The sequence below is a fragment of the Phyllobates terribilis genome, unplaced genomic scaffold, assembly GCF_046119375.1.
Source record: "Phyllobates terribilis strain yellow unplaced genomic scaffold, ASM4611937v1 Scaffold_2__4_contigs__length_985480577, whole genome shotgun sequence".
Classification (NCBI taxonomy): Eukaryota; Metazoa; Chordata; class Amphibia; order Anura; family Dendrobatidae; genus Phyllobates; species Phyllobates terribilis.
Genome location: NW_027362762.1, coordinates 299,526,591 through 299,545,055, shown reverse-complemented (window position 1 = coordinate 299,545,055; position 18,465 = coordinate 299,526,591). Strand labels below are relative to the sequence as shown.

The following is an 18,465-nucleotide window of genomic DNA, read 5'->3' as shown; positions in this document are numbered from 1 at the left end:
TATAAGAATTTGGGAAAGTTATGAAATGTCCTATAAATGTCTGCTCTATTCCTGATCTGAGGATTTAGGCTTTTAGTGGAGATGAATTTGTGCTGCACTTTATGTACACACTCAGTAGTGAGGCCGTGCTGTGGAGTGGGAATTCAGGGAAATTGAGGAGTCAGAGGTTTGGCTTACCGACTTCACAACCTTGATTAATACATACCTGGCATCTAAGGGAACAACTCATCCTGACAAAGGTGTAGAGGGCAGTACAGAACATTAGTGCAGGTAGAAAGCCCTACAGCACCTGCGTTGTTTCAATGCAGTATTGTGCCAGTAGACTGCCAGTCAGTGTATCCATGCTGAATAATTAGAGGGAACCGGTCATTTCCCCAAGCTCTCTTAACCTGCAGATATGGGGTTAATATGCAGATTAACAGTGTTTTAAAAGCTGCCTGGCTTCCGCACTGAAAGCCCAGCTACCAGGAGGAAATTAACGTTAGTCTTTCCAGCAGCCTCTGGCTTTCAGTCATGGAGGTGTTCCGATGCAGTTTCAGTCACCTCTGAGTACACAGTGAGCGGCGACTCTAACTGTACCCTGGTATGTTGACTGACAGCCGGCTTGGCAGAGTATCCGTGCAGAGACGGGCGTGCTTGCAGCTTCCGCTCATTGGTGACTGAAGCTATGGTGGCACTCCTCTGACTGAAAACCGGAGGCTGCCGCCAGGAATAAAGTTTATTTCCTACTAGGAGCCTAGCTTGTAGTGCAGGGGCCTGGCAACTATAGAGCACTGTTAACCTGCAGATTAACCCTATATCTGCCGGTCAGTAGCTGGGACACAAGACTTCCTCTTCTTGGTAACTTTATTAGTATACAACAATCAAGTTTTGGTCACACAAGCCTTTATCAAGCCATTAAAAAAAGAGCTACATTTTTATGGCTTGATAAAGGCCCTGCATGGCTGAGAAGTTGTGATTTTTCTGTAGTAATAGTTACCAAAATGAGGATGTCTTGTGCCCTGGTTCCTTGATTTCTCTGTGCTGCTACAACATTGTGGAGAGTTGCACCAAGTGTGCACCGGACTCGTCTACTGCATGCAGATCAGTAGCTTTTAGGGCCGTGACAGATTCCCTTTTAAAGGTGTGTTTTTAAAGTTCACTTGGGCATAACTTAGCATTGTTAAAAATACTGCAACCTGGGACTGCTGTGCTGAAGCTGCCATTAGAAGAAAATGTGCATAATGGTTATTTGCTGTTTTAAAGTTAGTTGTTAAAATTGTTTGTAATGAAAATATTTTATTCACAGTCAGAATTTCATGAAAGGGATACATTCTATATTTTCAACCATGTGGACATTACTATCTATTACCATGTGGTAGAGAATGAAGGGCAAGGGTCAAGATTAGTAGCTGCCAAACTAGAACCCAAAAGGTAAGTGAGGTGCTGTGCTTTGTCTTCCATGCCAAGCTTTCAGCCTCTGATTAGTGCACATCTTCCTTTTTGTCTTTCCTTTAATTTTTTACTCACAATATTTATTTCTTTTGGACTATACAATAACTGCAGTATTGCTTAATTAATGACACCGGCTTAAAAGAAAAAAATTGCAGATGTGTATATACTATTTTACAGTAAACTTTATATCCATAATTTCAGTCTACAACACTTATTTTATTTTTGCTTATTAAATTTCCTTACTCTTTTGACAGCTTTAAACATACACATGCTGACAAACCTGATTGTTCTGGGCCTCCAATGGAAATAAAGAATACACATACTGGAGAAATTAAAATCCGATACACGTATTCTGTTTCTTTTCTGGTCAGTACAGTGAACTATCTAAAATTATTTGTTTCATGTATATACCACTTCATATTACGACACAGAATTATTGTGTATGTCCAAAAAGATTACTTGTTGAGTATCACAGGGAGATAACAAAAAAAAACATAACCGCACCTTTATAAAGATGGCCACCGTTTACACAGGATCCAGCATTGAAAATGTGGAGATCACATCTCCCGTTCTCGCCCTCTCTGCATAGTGACCTCTGCGCAGGCCTCAGAGCATGCTCACATATAGGATATGCAGCCATTTTAATTGTAGATGTACACTCATATGGCTGTTTTAAGATTACTCTATGGCGGAAAACAGAATTTACAATAATATCTAATTAGTGATTTTAAAAAATGTAGGCGCCCCTTACAGATTACTTATCACTTGTCTGATGAGCGCTGTGCCAATGACAGCAGCAGAATGCTCATTCCTAAGCATTACACATCCGTGAACCGCCACCAATCTATGGGGCATTTCTTGAGTTCTCATGGACACAATTCACCACCATGTTTTTTATATATATATATATATATATATATCTCCTATCCTATTCTAATACTTCTAATGTTTACTGCTGTTCAGGAACAACAGGAACTCAGATGGGCCTCCAGGTGGGATTACATTTTAGAATCCATGCCGCATACACACATTCAGTGGTTTAGGTAAGTAAATGTGCGCATGTTACTTGTAACTTTAGTTGGAGAGACATCTGCCTATGTATAACTGTCTGGATCATATTTTGTAAAACTGAAAATTTCTTTATTAGAATGGTTAGCTTACCTGGAATATATGAAAAGCTTATTGCTTAACGACATGTACCGTACATGTACAGCACATGTCTCTCCCTTTGGCGCGGGCTCCAGCGCTTAGCCCACACTCTTTCGGGAACATGACAGCTGAACTGATCAGCTGTCATGTGCCCCTAACAGCCGCTGGTGGAATTGCGATCCACCCATGGCTGTTAACATGTTAAATACCACTGTCAATCTCTCACAGCGGCATTTAACATGGCGGCGGAAGTCCCACCTGTCGGCGCCCATGTCACATGACCGCGGGTCACCAGTGGGTTGGCATGACAACATGGGGTCTGCAGGAGACCCCTGTGGTTGCCTTTGCCAGGATGCTATGAACGCCGCCCAGTGGTAGGCACTCATAGCAAGTGAGCATTTCTGCAACGCATAGCTAACCTGATGATCACAGCTTCTAATCTCCCATGGAGACTATTAAAGCATTTAAAAAGCAAAAAAAAATAAAAATATAAAATAAAATAAATAAATATTAACCCTCAACTGGTGAGGTGGGGTTTGCCACTCCCCAGGGAATTTTTGTTTGGCTGCCATTCATTGAAAAATGCTGGTATGAGGATATGTGTCAAAAATTTGTTATACTCATATGTAATCAATCGCCAATAAGAAAACGATTAAAACAAACATGATCTTTGCATTTTCTGTTAAAAAAGAGATTGCTAAACACTGGGGTATAGGAAACCCCAAATCACCAGTTGCGTGACAAAAACCCCACCTCACCAGTTGAGGGTTAAAAAAATAAAAAGTTTAAATTGCCCCCTTATGCTCCATTAAAAATAAAGCAAAAAAAATAATCAATATACACACCTTTGGTATTGCCGCTTTCAGAATCGCCCGATCTATCCATATATAAAAAGAATTTGATCTGTAAATGGCGTAATGAGAAGAAAAATCAAAACGCCAGAAATTTATTTTTTTTCCCGGTTGATGCAACATTATAATAAAACGCAATAACGGGCAGAGATGTTACGGATCTCGGAAAATGGCAACTTTTTTTTTTTTTTTTAGGCTGCTTGCCCACTATGCGTTTTTCAAGCGTTTTTTCCGCGGAATTTCCGTAGCGAAACCGCTTGGTAATACGTGCCCCAATGGTCCCCAATGATAATCAGCATGGGCTGTGCACATGCTGCGGAAATTTCCGCTGTGGATTATCATTGCGGAAAAATACTCAGTATGTCCATTAATTTTGCGGACTCGCAGCGTAATTGCCGCCATTGACTTGCATTGAAATGCTTAATATCTGTGTCAGCACATTTGCAAAAACCGATAATATGCGTTTCTATGTGCAGATGATACCCGGGTCTGGAGAAGAGGAGACTCTCATCCAGACCAGAGTACCATAGAACCTGTAAAAAAAAGAATTTAAAATAAAGATTATACTTACCTTCCCCCGGGATTTTCTACTGTCCGGCTTGCGGTGGTGTGAGGACCTGCCATGACGTCATTTAGTCATGTGACAGGTCACGCGGTCGCGTGACCTGTCACATGACTCGACGTCATCGCAGGTCCGTCACACCACTGCGACCCATACAACAGACCAGACGGAGCGTAGAAAATCCCGGGGGAAGGTAAGTATAATCTTTATTTTTTTAGCACTTATTATTTATTTATTTATTTTTTTAACTATTACTTGGTCACACTATATAAGTTCATGCCGGTTGCATGGATTTATATAGTGTGACCAAGTTGTCAAGCACTTTCCAAATGATGCTAAAATCGCTTGGAAAAGCGCTTGATAACCCGCATGCGGAAATGCATGTGAAGAACGCTTGACAAACGCTTCTACCTGGCGGGAAAAACACATGTAAAATCCGCATCCTGCCAGGGAGAAGCGTAAAAAATATGCAGCATTTCTGCATCGCGTGCACATACCCTTAAACTGACTTTGGATTTTTTTCACCACTTAAATAAAAAAGAACCTACATATGAGTGGTGTCTATTAACTCCATAATGACCTGGAGACTCATAATGGCAGGTCAGTTTTAGCATTTAGTTAACATAGTAAAAAACAAAACAAAAAACTGTGGAATTTCACTTTTTTTGCGATTTCACTACACTTGGAATTTTTTTTTCCCGTTTTCCAGTACATGATATGGTAAAACTAATGATGTCATTCAAAAGTACAACTTTTCCTGCAAAAAATAAGCCCTCACATGGCCATATTGACCGAAAAATAAAAAAGTTATGTCTCTGGGGAGCAAAAAAACCCCCTGGAAAATGGCCTGGGGGTGAAGGGGTTAATGGCACAAATGAGAAGCCTAAAATGTCTGTTTCCCGTCTGTTTGCTTCATCATAGGAGTGGGTACATTTGCTTTTCCATCAGACCTTTTACGCTCATCTGTACATATCAAACCAATGACGTGTGCTGTCCGTGGCTGACCTGAACACCTGTACTGAACACACAGCTCTTAGTTACTGAGACGTCGCTCAGTGAAGCCCCAAGTGAATGATTACTCTTCTCCTTGCTTGTTCTTTTCAACTGAAGAGCAAGCCGCACATGTTATTTCACCAGGCGGTTTGACCAGCTCTTTCACTCAGCGTCTGCACTGAGTGACGTCTATCACAGGAATGATTCGCTGTTTGCTCTGTTTCGGCGTCTGTCTCCTGCTTAACTGGTTTAATTCATACAGATTGCAAAGGTCAGATGAAACAGGAGATACACCTGCTCCATTGATGAAACAAACGAGCCAGGAAAGGAGTGAACCCGCACAAAAAAGAAGCTAGAAGAGACCCTGCCCATACTCCAGTATGGTGTATTCAATTACACTTGCTCTCCATGCCAGAAGCTGTGTGCACAGCCATCATCTGCAGCACCCCTACATGGTCAGACAAACTTGTTACATAGGATACTCCTTTATTCATCTCAGCATTGAAACTTTTTTTTAACGCACAGAATTGTGTAAAAACTTACTTTTTCATAATCTATTGATAAATAACAGGGGTAGGGAACCTCTTTTTTTGCCAGGGGCAATTAGGATATTTATACTATCACTCAGTGGCCATACAAAATTATCAACTTGAAATTTATCCTGCTGCTTCTCCATGGTGTGACGATGTTGGGTGGTATAGATGACGCTGCTACTCGCAACTGCTTTTCCAGATTTGTGTTGGTCTGAAGCACTGTCGACTCTTTGCAATGAATTTTGAAAAAAACTTGCAGGAGTAAGATCTGAACACAGATGTATATTACAGTGCAGGTCTCCTCACAGGGGGGAATTAATCACTGTTCATCTATCATTTATAGAGCTCAAGCAGTGGGGGGGGGTCTGTAGTATACAGTATATCACATAGGAGACAGACTGCTCTATATAAATCACATAGGAGACAGGCTACTGTATATACATCACATAGGAGACTCTGTGGCTGTAACATATACATAACATGGGAGACGCAGGGACTGGAGCATATACATCACATAGAATACATTAGGGCAATATATAACATAGGAGGGGCTGGGGCTGCCGCTGTTGTCTTGAGCAGTATTGTAGCGCAGAGTGCGATGACTTTGCCCACCTAGAACATCATGACGCTGGCACATGTAAGCCTTCATTGCACGCACCACAGCATTCAATAGTGAACACTGTGATCGCGTGCACGCAGTGTGAGGAGCAATTAAAGAGCCGGTGTTTTGCCGGCGATCGATGTGAGCACTGCTGTCCTTGGAATCTGCTTAGGGGCTGGACTAAAGGACTTTTCCCACCCCTGGATTAAAATGTACTTTTTTTTTTTTTCTATTTCCTTGTCAGACAATTTTGTTAAGGTGTCCATACACATTAGCTAAAGACAAACTTAAAACTGGAAGTATTTAAATGTAGGTACTTGGCACTGAGGAATTTACCATTTAAAGGCTTGTTTGCTGACTGGTTGTTTTTTTGGGTCTAAAGCAGGGATGTCAAACTCAAATACACAGAGAGCCGAAATTAAAAGCTTGGACAAAATTGATATAGTCGAAAGTGCGATACTGGGTGGGGGCCAAATAAACTCTGGGGACCTGCCCGGCATCGTGAGCCAAATATACTCGCCCTGCAGGCCAGATTTGACCCACGGGCCGAGTTTGACATATGTGGTGTGAAGGAACGCTCCATATTATAATGTTACACAGATCACTGTCTTATTAACATGCTTCCTTTTTCTCTCTTTAGTATAATGAATTCTTTAGTGATTGTCCTCTTCTTGTCTGGTATGGTTGCCATGATTATGCTGAGAACGCTGCACAAAGATATTGCAAGATACAACCAGATAGATTCTACTGTAAGTATCTGCAAATCCAAGCCATTGGCTATTCAGTACAGAATAAGTATAGTAACAATAGTGCTATTTTTAATAAAACTTTTTCAAAGATTCAGAAAGACAATTTTTTTTTTTTTGTTTTACAGTTATTGTAATGTAATGCAACTTTCTAATAATGGAATTATAACTACAGTATGTGTTTGCACCCACCTACGCTACCTACTATTTAGTTCTTGCTACATTTTAGCTGTGATCTGTGCCTACAGTGTAGCTTGGTGACTAGAGCTAATCCATGGTGTGTGTATATGCTGCACCCCAGCCTCCTCATCGGATCAGCTGCAGCTCTGACTCCTCAGATTGACTGCTGTGTATAAACCCAAGCTCACCATGAAGTCTGTGCATGGAGGGATATACTCTATTACAACAACGGAACAAAATTGTATTCATATTTCACAAAATTGTTTTTTCTTGTACAGGAAGATGCTCAGGAAGAGTTTGGTTGGAAGCTGGTACATGGCGATATTTTCAGGCCCCCAAGAAAGGGCATGCTGCTTTCCGTTTTTCTTGGTTCTGGCGCTCAAATCTTAATAATGACCTTTATCACTTTGTGTAAGTATGGATTCTTTAGATAACTTAAAGGGGGTTGTCCCCAGCTTTACTTAATTGGATTAATGTACCCATGGTTGTGCTAACATTAAAAAAAATAAAAAAATCCCTTATTAGACCCTTGCCACTTTTTTGTACTGCTGCTAGTTTACAGGCCTCCTCTTACAACAGAGGGTATCGGAATTCAGTGGTCCAGTTTTGTCTGAGCCAGAAGAAACGGTCTCCTAAGTTGCTGTTCTGGCTCAGACAGAAGGTGACCTCTGCAGCCAGTCACTAGTCTCGGTGGTTATGCTAAGGTAGACGAGATGTCATGTCACCGCTTTAGTCATGTGACCAGAGGGCAGCAGAAAGGCATTTAAAAAAAAGTTTAATCTCTCTGTTTTAGTTTTTGCGTGTCTAGGATTTTTGTCTCCAGCCAACAGAGGTGCACTGATGACATGTGCTGTAGTCCTGTGGGTGCTGCTTGGAACTCCAGCTGGTTATGTAGCCTCCCGATTCTACAAATGTAAGTGTTAGTGTATGTATATATTCCAATTCAAATAATTATATTTATGTAAAGTATGTTGTAATGAAGATTATAATATAATTATGTATAATTAGATCATACACATTATAATTTTAGTAATTGTAGATGCTTATATTATAATGTTAATATATAATATAAAAATATATTTATTCTGGGTCATCTTTACAGTGCAATGAATGCTCTTAGGTTTTTGGGTTTTGTTTCTATTGCAGAATTGTTGTGGGTTTTTTTTTTTTGGTTACTACTTTTTACATTTTTTAAAATCTTTAGCAATTGTATGATTAAAAGGGTTGTCCGGTACTTTTAAAAATATGCCAATGTATTTTAATGATGATTGAAGCTTCTTTCTAATTACCTCCTGGTGCTGTTTCTGCCGTGCCCATCCCCCCATACACCGCTGATGTCATGGGCGTGACTCAGCGCGGTGGCTGCTGGGTTGTGGGCGGGGTTATTCCCCGCTTCACACCCAGCATCCACCTCGCGTTTTCCCAATGAATAGGGAGAGGGAGAGCGCATGGTGGATGCCGGGTGTGACGCGCGTGGTAACCCCCCCTTCCACAGCCCGTCACTCACCGTGGAACGCAGGAGAGGTACTCTCGGCTGCTGACTGGACTTGTCGTGACGTCAGCGGATGTCAGAGCCGGCTGCAGCCGGGTGTCACTTGCTGCCTGTGAGCGGCCAGTGATAGCCACTCACAGGCAAAAACAGCACCAGGAGGTAATTAGAAAGAAGCTTCTATCATTAAACACATTGGCAATTAAACTGGACAGCCCCTTTAAATTAATGGAGTCATTCAAAACTACAACTCATCCCACAATAAAATAAGCCCTCGTGGCTGTCGACAGAAAAATAAAAGGAAAAAACAAAAGCACAAAAAAATGAAAAATCGCCTGAGCTCTAAGATTCGAAAAGGGATGCAAGTCATGTATTCAACCTCCAGGATTACTCCCACCCTTCACCAGAGAGCATGGTGTGACGGGAGATGCAGACTCCTTTAGTGTATAGTGTTGATATCGCGCCTTATTTAGGCTCCCAGCAGTACTGTAGAGTAGTTGTTAAATCTCCTGCTTTCTGCTGAGTATGTCCCAGTCTACACAGCAAAGTTGAAAAAACTGAAAAATAAAGTATTGTGGCAGTACTAGTGGCCAGTGTGTATTATGCTTGCCTAACAAGACTTTCTCTGTCTCTATTTAATTTAGCATTTGGTGGAGAAAAATGGAAAACTAACGTCCTGCTTACCTCATTTCTCTGTCCTGGGTAAATAATTTATTACAGTAGCTTTACAAGGTATAAGTGTTGTATAGAAGCATAGGGTCCAATTTCTCAAAGCTTTCACACCGGAATTCTCTGATAAAATTTTGAAGTCACACAATTTAAGCTTGACTTGAAGTTGTGCCTACATTTTATGACTCATGGCCTCTTCACGTCAGTTTCTCCCAGCTCTCCTGAAATGGTGGGAGCTGAGCACGTACAGGGCGATGTGGGACAGCGGGGGCAGGATACTAGAACTCATCTACTTCATTTCAAGCTGTGGCATTGCCTATGCCAGAAATCTCATTCTCTCCAGTACCTGACTGGGATGAGATTTCTGACGTAGCGCACGCCACTCGTCAAACGTCCCAGATTCATGAAGAGGTGTGCACCCCGCCATGAACAATGTCGGTTTTGATTCATTGGGCCATTGGTGTCTTATCGCTCTGTGTAAAGGACATACGTGGGACCCGATTAATCAAGATCTGTCTTATTCATGCTGGTCTTGATGAAGAGATGGGCTGCAGTCATACACTCCTCCCCACAAATCCTACTCCCGCCAAGTCCCTGTCCTGCCCCAGCACCGTTCACTGTGTTGGAACTGGGCGAAAATTACACAAGAGAGTCAAAAGTTGCATCATTTTAGCATAGCCGCCAGTTGTACCAAAATTATGCAACTTTTCAAAGCTTTTTACGTGACATTACTGGCGTAAAAGCTTTCATGTATCTAGCCCATAGTCTTCAGCAGGAGCAAAGTGAACAAACTGCTCATGTAACTGATGACAACTTGTATTGTAACCATTTCCGCTAGATCGTGCCTATAGATGCGGATGTGAGTAGTCATTGTAACTCGTACCTGCTGTTGTAATTTGTTTTGTCACCAAGTAGCTGATAAATTGATAAATCATTAAGATAAGAACAGTGCTTGCTTCCACACTTATGTCAGATCTGAAGAAATATGTTTTATTAACCCTTAGGATTGTTTTTGCGGATTTCTTCTTGATGAACTTAATTCTCTGGGGAGAAGGATCCTCTGCTGCAATTCCTTTTGGCACCCTTGTAGCCATTCTGGCATTGTGGTTTTGCATTTCTGTCCCTCTCACTTTCATTGGGGCTTATTTTGGATTTAAAAAGAATGTAAGTATTACTCCAGCCGTTCAAATTCATTGCCCACCTTACCCTGGTAAACAAGGGGTGTACACACTTGCACATTACTAAAACTGCTATTAACTAATTTACATCTAGGTTATCTTGTGCTTATGTTGTGCCAGTTTTGCATAATCTCCAATATTCCACCCATCAATGTAGATGAGCATCTCTTCAGTGCATGATGAAACTTCTACTTCGTAGAACTAGCCTGAATGTGGCAAATTTATGGCATCTATTATGTGGCATCATTAGACGTTTTCATTGCACTGTATGCCGCTGCTTGGTCTGTTAATTTTAGCATAATTATTCTAGATGAAAATGTGATTGGTTTTAAGTCCTGCCACTGCTAAGTGAGCCCCTATCCCTCACAGCCTCATCCCTTTGCTAAACTAAGTGCAAAGTGGCTTAAACACGTTATAAGTTTTGCACAAAGCCCATCATACTGTTCTTCCTTTTTTTTTTTTTTTTTTTTAAATTGAGACAGAATTCTGGTGCATTTAACCTACTAAAAGTAAGTGTGTAAGTTTTAGGCTATGTTCACATTTGTATTTTGACATTTTGTACGTATTTATGTAAATTCTGATTGGCTTATGTAAAATGGTAACACCCAGTTGTCAGTGTTCATACAATTGTATGAAGAGTTCTAAGAAAAGATACATTCCCATAAAATACCAATTCTGAAGCAAGTATTTGACAGGTCCTCTATTAGCTGTAATCCTTTGCTTCACTCTTGTCACTATATGAAGCAATAAATTGTACAGCCGTGTGTGCAAAGTTCATAGTTCCAACCCTTGTACTTCTCTACATTTGTACACATTTCCAGTAAAGAATGATCAACTTCAGATTTACTGTTACTTAGGGATCAGGTTACTGCTGCCTCTCAAGTCTATAGAGATGGGAAGGTGAATAGGGAGGGATCAGCTGCAGTAAGAGGGAGGCACAGAGAATCTCACACTAGAGCTGGATTCACAGCTACACATTACTGCTGTATAATTTAAGTCAGGGTTCCCCAACTCCAGTCCTCAAGGCCCACCAACAGATATAATGTTTTCAGGATTTCCTTAGTATTGCACAGGCCATAATTCCATCACCTGCACAGGTTATAATGCCATCACCTGTGTAATACTAAGGAAATCCTGAAAACATTATCTGTTGGTGGGCCTTGGGTTGGGAAACCCTGATCTAAGCGACCGCTTCTGAGCGTACAGAGAAATACACTGCACACAGTGTATCCCCCTGTATCTTGTCAGCTAGTCTTCACCTGCTCTGGAAAACTGCTAGTAACTACAGAATACAGTCCATATATCACGGTCAGAAATGTCATAGCTCACATACATACAAGGGCTGATTCTGAAAACACACCTAAAACAGCAGATACCATTTATTATATGTAAATTCTTCCAATGAATTAAGTATACTATCTCTTGGACTTGGACATAATCCTTTGGGTAGGACAAGGTATTCTTGATTTCAAGTTGATGCACATGTTCGGCATCCACAAGCAGAGAATCTGTTATCCATAATCAAGAAGGATTAGATTTTCTGCCCTTGCTGCCAGCAGGATGCCTCCGGTTGTGTGGTCTCCATGATTGAGGAACAAATTACTGCCAAATTGTTCCTGTTCCACTACCAGGACCAACAGATTTTATCACCTCTCATCATAATCTGGAGCTCGTGTTCATTCTCTGTTATTTTTATTAATAAGTGTTGTAATGACCCTAGCTAAAGGGAGTGTAGCCGCAGTCTACTAGCATGCATTACAGTCGCACATATATTAAGCACGGACCCCCTTATGATCTTGCTTTTGAGGGAGACACTGTCCCATCTGTGATTTATCCGGATTTAACACTTTCTTTACAAGTGGTAGTAAGATGTAAATTTAATTGCAGTGATTTGTAACCAGCATGGGAGTAAGATTTGCCACCTTGGTGCAGATAGATTTTTAACTCCTGGCTTTGATGGATGCAGTTTTTCTGTCCCTTTCTCATATTGGGATTGCTATTTGAGATCTACAGTAGTTATTTGCCACCATTAGAGTCAGCATGAATGCCAGAGGAAAAAGCTTGCAAATAGGATGGCAGTGAGAAAGTGAGATTTAAATGGTCCTGTAATGATGCATTTGCTTTTTCTTCTTTCCTTTAGGCTATTGAACACCCAGTCCGCACCAATCAGATCCCTCGGCAGATTCCTGAGCAGTCCTTTTACACAAAGCCATTACCTGGCATCATTATGGGAGGAATTTTGCCCTTCGGGTGCATCTTCATACAACTTTTCTTCATTCTTAACAGTATTTGGTGAGCTGTTTTTTTTTTTTCTTTTTCTGTTTGTCCTTGACAATCATCACAGGTACTCTGTGCTCTTACATGTGCACATTTCTATTCCACTGCGAGTGAGGAAAGTACACTTGTGTGACTGCATTGGGTCGTGAATTAGTCACAAAGGGAGACATATCTTTTACATAGAGATACATTACAGTACTTTGAAATCATGAATTAATAAGCATGGCAAGGTCATTTAACGCTCAGTCACCCGCAGGCTTGTGCTGTAATTTTCTTTGCAGGTTTATGGCAGGTACCAGATTTCCAATTCTTTATAATCCTTAAAACATCCTGTATCTTTACTTATTAGATTGTAAACTGCATGAGCAATCAAGACGTGCCACTGATGTAAATGTAGTAGTCTCCTTATTAGTATAAAGAGTGTGAGGTGTACGACTAAATAGAGCGGATGCCTAAGGCCATGGCCCCATTATCAGTATTCGGTCAGTATTTTTTCCCAGGAGTGGGTGATAAATGCAGAATTGGTGACTTGTTTCTATTATACCTTTTCTCTGATTGTTCCTCACCTGGTTTTGCCCCCCCCTGAGAAAAAATACTGACCAAATACTGATAGAGGGGCTGTGGCTTAAAGGAGAAGATAAAATATTTATCAGAAAAGATCTTTTAAATAAATGAGGACTTTTTATATTTGGCCATATTTCCTCTCCGCACCTCTTTTATCTAAGGGCGAGTTTACACATGGTGGATTTGTGCATGTGAAATCCACAGCAGATTAAATACAGTACAAAGCAAGTAGATGAGATCTTGCAAATCTTGTGCACATCTGCGGACTCGTACTGCACAGATAGCCTAGCATGCTGCAGTAGTTGCATAGCACTCTGCAGTAGTTACATAACATAATCTGCAGCAGCTCTGTGGTAACATCTACAACAGTGAGAATTTCCACTGCCTGTGGACTTACCCATACAACTGAAATTCTAGAATAATCTAGTAACACTTTAAACATGGTGTATACACCGGCTGGTTTTGTTCCCTAATTGTGTTTTTGTAATATTTATCCACAATTTTTTTTTCTCCTCTTAGGTCTCATCAGATGTATTACATGTTTGGGTTCCTGTTTCTCGTATTCATTATTCTAGTTATTACATGCTCAGAAGCAACAATATTGCTCTGCTATTTCCATCTGTGTGCGGAGGTAGGATTATACCTTTTAATGGTCATGTCAGTATTTAACTATTAGAGGGATTTAACATGAAGACAATCATTTGTGTATGTGCGGTCCTGCTCCAGAAACGCTGGTTATCTGTCATTGATGAGGTTAGATAGCAGTGGGCAGCCGTCATTATTAATGTGAAAGGAGAAGTCACAATGTAATTCTTAGCCTGCACAAGTCTGCCACACCAAGAGGAACTCCTTGTTGGCTGCTTTTTACACTGGCTTATGGGGGGGTTTGTGCCTGAGCAGAGGACCCCAGGTTGTGATGAACATATGGAAAGGAGTTTTCTTAGAGACTATGCCTTTTAACATTTGTCTGTAAGACCCTGTAGGGTACAGAGTAGTATTCCCAAGGGTGATGTATGCCAGTGGATTGTTGGTGGTGGTCTGCTGTGAATGATAAATGATCTGACAAGTTGTTTTTTTCACTTAGGACTACCATTGGCAGTGGCGTTCATTCCTCACAAGTGGCTTTACTGCAGTTTATTTTCTTATATATGCAATTCATTACTTTTACTCCAAATTACAAATTACGGGGACAGCTAGCACTATTTTGTACTTTGGCTACACTATGATCATGGTTTTGATCTTCTTCCTTTTCACTGGTAAGTTTTTATTTTGTACAGTTTAATATACAGTACACAGAGCTACTGTTTTCTGGCATCAGCCACTGCACATCACCATCAGAGTTCAGTGTTAGATTCGTCGTCAGATGCAGCTTACGTGGGGAGATGTGTAAGAATGAAATGTAGTTCTCTCTATGGGAGAATTCACCTGCCAATTATTTCACTATTTATAAATTAAAATCGAAGCATCTTGATTTTTGTTAGCTATTAAGACCATCATATCTAAGTAGAGTCAAGCCTTCCGTCTTTCTAAAAATAAAAAAAGGCTGCAGTCATTCTTTAACAAACTCCCCGACTTCTGCATATGTAGATGGAAAGCGAATGGTCGAAAGTGGTACGGAGGGTATTTTCATGGATACACCGGACACAAACTTGTGTTTGCTGTATGACCTTAATCCTTTTATAACTTTGCACTGTTTTGGCTGAGAGTTGGCCTTTCGCCTTCCTATGTCATTACCTCCACCAGCACAGTCTGATCACACATCTGCTGTAAAGAAGTAGATCCCTGTATCTTTTAATAGATGTGTTTATGGACATCATTATGTACCATTTACTACTGTAGAAGTATTATAGGAGTAGAACCTACAATACTTAGTGAAGGAAATAATTATTTGATCCCTTGCTGTTTTTGTAAGTTTGCCCACTGACAAAGACATGAACAGTCTATAATTTTAAGGGTAGGTTAATTTTAACATTGAGAGACAGAATATCCCCCAAAAAATCACATTGGATAAATTTATTTGCATTTTGCAGTGAGATATAAGGATTTGATCCCTCTGGCAAACACTTAATACTTGGTGGCAAAACCCTTGTTGGCAAGCACAGCAGTCAGACGTTTTTTGTAGTTGATGATGAGGTTTGCGCACATGTCAGGAGGAATTTTGGTCCACTCCTCTATGCAGATCATCTCTCAATCATTCAGATTTTGAGGCTGTCGCTTGGCAACTCGGAGCTTCAGCTCCCTCCATAAGTTTTCAATGGGATTAAGGTCTGGAGACAGGCTAGGCCACTCCATGACCTTAATGTGCTTCTCTTTGAGCCACTCCTTTGTTGCCTTGGCTGTATGTTTTGCGTCATTGTCTTGCTGGAACACCCAGCCACGACCCATCTTCAATGCTCTTACTGAGGGAAGGAGGCTGTTGGCCAAAATCTCGCTATACATGACCCCATCCATCTTCCCTTCAGTACGGTGCAGTCGTCATGTCCCCTTTGCAGAAAAGCCACCCCCAAAGTATAATGTTTCCCCCACCATGCTTCACGGTTGGGACGATGTTCTTAGGGTTGTACTCATCCTTCTTCCTCCAATATCGGCGAGTTGAGTTAATGCCAAAGAGCTCAAATTTTGTCTCATCTGACCACAGCACCTTCTCCCAATAACTCAGAATCATTGAGGTGTTCATTAGCAAACTTCAGAAGGGCCTGCACATGTGCTGCCTTGAGCAGGGGGACTTTGCGGGCACTGCAGGATTTTAAACCTTTAAGGTGTAATGTGTTACCAATTGTTTTCATGGTGACTGTGGTCCCAGCTGCCTTAAGATCATTAACAAGTTCCCCCCGTGTAGTTTTAGGCCGATCTCTCACCTTCCTCATGATCAAGGATACCCCCACGAGGTGAGATTTTGCATGGTGCCCCAGATCGATGTCGATCGATGACATTTTGTATTTCTTCCATTTTCTTACTATTGCACCAACAGTCTTCTCCTCATCCAGCGTCTTACTAATGGTTTTGTAGCCCATTCCAGCTTTGTGCGGGTCTATGATCTTGTCCCTCCTTAGAAAGCTCTTTGGTCTTGTCCATGTTGTAGAGGTTAGAGTCTGACTGATTAATTGAGTCTGTGGACAGGAGTCTTTTATACAGGTGACTATGTAAGACAGCTGTCTTTAATGCAGGTAACGAGTTGATTAGGAGCGTCTAACTGGTCAAATACTTATTTCTCACTGCAAAATGCAAATAAATTTATCTAATTTATACAATGTGATTTTCTTGATTTTTTTGGGATATTCTATCTCTCAATGTTAAAATTAACCTACCCTTAAAATTATAGACTGTTCATGTCTTTCTCAGTGGGCAAACTTACAAAAACAGGCATCAAATACTTATTTCCTTCACTGTATATGTAGACAGACCATGCCCAACCTCCATAGACAGCGTATACTTGCATGGCAATATTAGTTTATTAATAAAACTATGGATCGCTATTCAGAATTTTAGGTCTTTATTTTAATAGAGATTTGTTTTTTTATTTTAGGAACAATCGGGTTCTTTGCCTGTTTCTGGTTTGTGACAAAGATTTACAGCGTTGTTAAAGTGGACTGAGACTGCGTGAAGAATGTGCTGAAAAGTGATTTTTAGTAGGAATGAAGACCTCTTTACTTTACAGTATTGTCCTCTATTTATGGGAAGGCAGAATCTAGTCCACTTATGCATTTTCTTTCAATCTTTCTTCTTTTCCTGAAGCTTTCCATTGCAATGTTCCACCTGAAGAAGCTTATGTAAATATAATTATACTGTATGGAGACTGACAGTGCTAACGTCCGCAGAGAGGAGCTGTATGTACTACAGATATCAAAACTACTAATAAAAGATGCCTGTAAATACTACTTTGCTTTTAGACTCTAGGTGGGATGACTTATTCTTGAACACAAACGAGAAGAGAAAATGTGAGATTTGTTTTCTATAACGTATTCCTTTTAATTCTGGTTGAATATTATTTTTTTATACTGGGTGAAATGTCCTGACATCGGTTTCTTTTATTGTTTATATTCCCTTTAGTGATTGAAGACTATAAAACTATGTGCCTCCGAGTCTCTGAATTTTTAAATTTATAATCTTAATAAACGGATTAAAAATGGAGCTGTTTGCCCTTGTGGTATCTTGGCAGTAAGCCATTCATCATAGAGATGGCTATAGATAAACTGGCCATGTGTTGACAACTACTTGTACAACTGAGAGTAATGAATAGCACACAGTCGGGGTATGTGCATGCATTAGTTTCTGCGCCGGAAAATCTCAGCGGTTTATATTACCAGCAAAATGAAGGCGATTTCTGAAATCTCATGTATATGTTGTTTCTTCTTTTTTTTTTTTTTCTTTTTCTTACAGATTTTCAAATCTGCAGAATGTCACATCTTCCAGCGTTATTTCCCCATTCAAATGAAGAAAGGGGGTTGGGTACGCATGCCAAAAAAATGCAGATTTTACTCAGCGTTTTTGGTGCAGAAATTTCTGCTGCAAACTTTTTTTTAAAATCAGATGTTTTTTTTTATTGAAAGTTTTTGTATAGAATACCAATACTATGCAACTCGGCTGAATAGAAATACAGGTAGTGTCCCCATGAGGCACAGAAAATAGGCAAACAACCAAAAAGAAAAAACGTTGTGCTGGAGACGCAAATCATAAACAAATATGGTTAAAAAATCAAGACTTTATTTAGACAATAGTTAAAACAATGTACACAAATCAACACAGACTAAAAAAAGTTGGTGGGTGAGCTATTGTGTGTGTGGGGGGGGGGGATCCCTGAAAAATTAAATTGTTCCTGTAATACATATATTGCAAAAAATTGCATCAGCACATGACTCAATGCATACATAAAGGGCATTCGTGCATATTTTAATAAATGCATAGAAAAAGTACAATTGTACATATCCCAATACATTTATAAGGAAAGTCACTGCATGTATAATGTGGAAGGTTACAAGAAGGGAGATTCTATCAATGTATTTATATATGTCTCTTTAAATTATCCCAATATGAATATAGAAGGCTAACCAAATAACCATAAACGCATAAATATGCCAGTGTCGGTTCATAGAATCCCAACAAGTAGACAGTTATAGACACCGTACCTTTATGGCATATTTCTGTATTTCCCACAAGAAAAGCAATTTTCAAACTTAAATCAGATTGGTATACCAAACAAAATAGTTAGTAAATAGCAATTCCCACCAAGGTTTAAGCA

At 40.3% G+C, this 18,465-nt stretch overlaps 1 protein-coding gene across 1 annotated transcript in view; it reads left to right on the top strand.

Moving 5' to 3' along the window:
• TM9SF2 (transmembrane 9 superfamily member 2) overlaps positions 1–17,353 on the top strand; it is a 32,163-nt gene extending 14,810 nt beyond the window's left edge. The window contains exons 6-17 of the mRNA XM_073664216.1: positions 1,289–1,413; positions 1,689–1,800; positions 2,398–2,477; positions 6,764–6,872; positions 7,328–7,460; positions 7,843–7,962; positions 9,183–9,240; positions 10,212–10,371; positions 12,526–12,677; positions 13,746–13,857; positions 14,311–14,482; positions 16,753–17,353. Of these exons, the coding sequence (XP_073520317.1) occupies positions 1,289–1,413; positions 1,689–1,800; positions 2,398–2,477; positions 6,764–6,872; positions 7,328–7,460; positions 7,843–7,962; positions 9,183–9,240; positions 10,212–10,371; positions 12,526–12,677; positions 13,746–13,857; positions 14,311–14,482; positions 16,753–16,820 (1,401 nt within the window). The 3' untranslated portion in view covers positions 16,821–17,353. The remainder of the gene's footprint in view (positions 1–1,288; positions 1,414–1,688; positions 1,801–2,397; positions 2,478–6,763; positions 6,873–7,327; positions 7,461–7,842; positions 7,963–9,182; positions 9,241–10,211; positions 10,372–12,525; positions 12,678–13,745; positions 13,858–14,310; positions 14,483–16,752) is intronic.
• Positions 17,354–18,465: the final 1,112 nt, after the last annotated feature.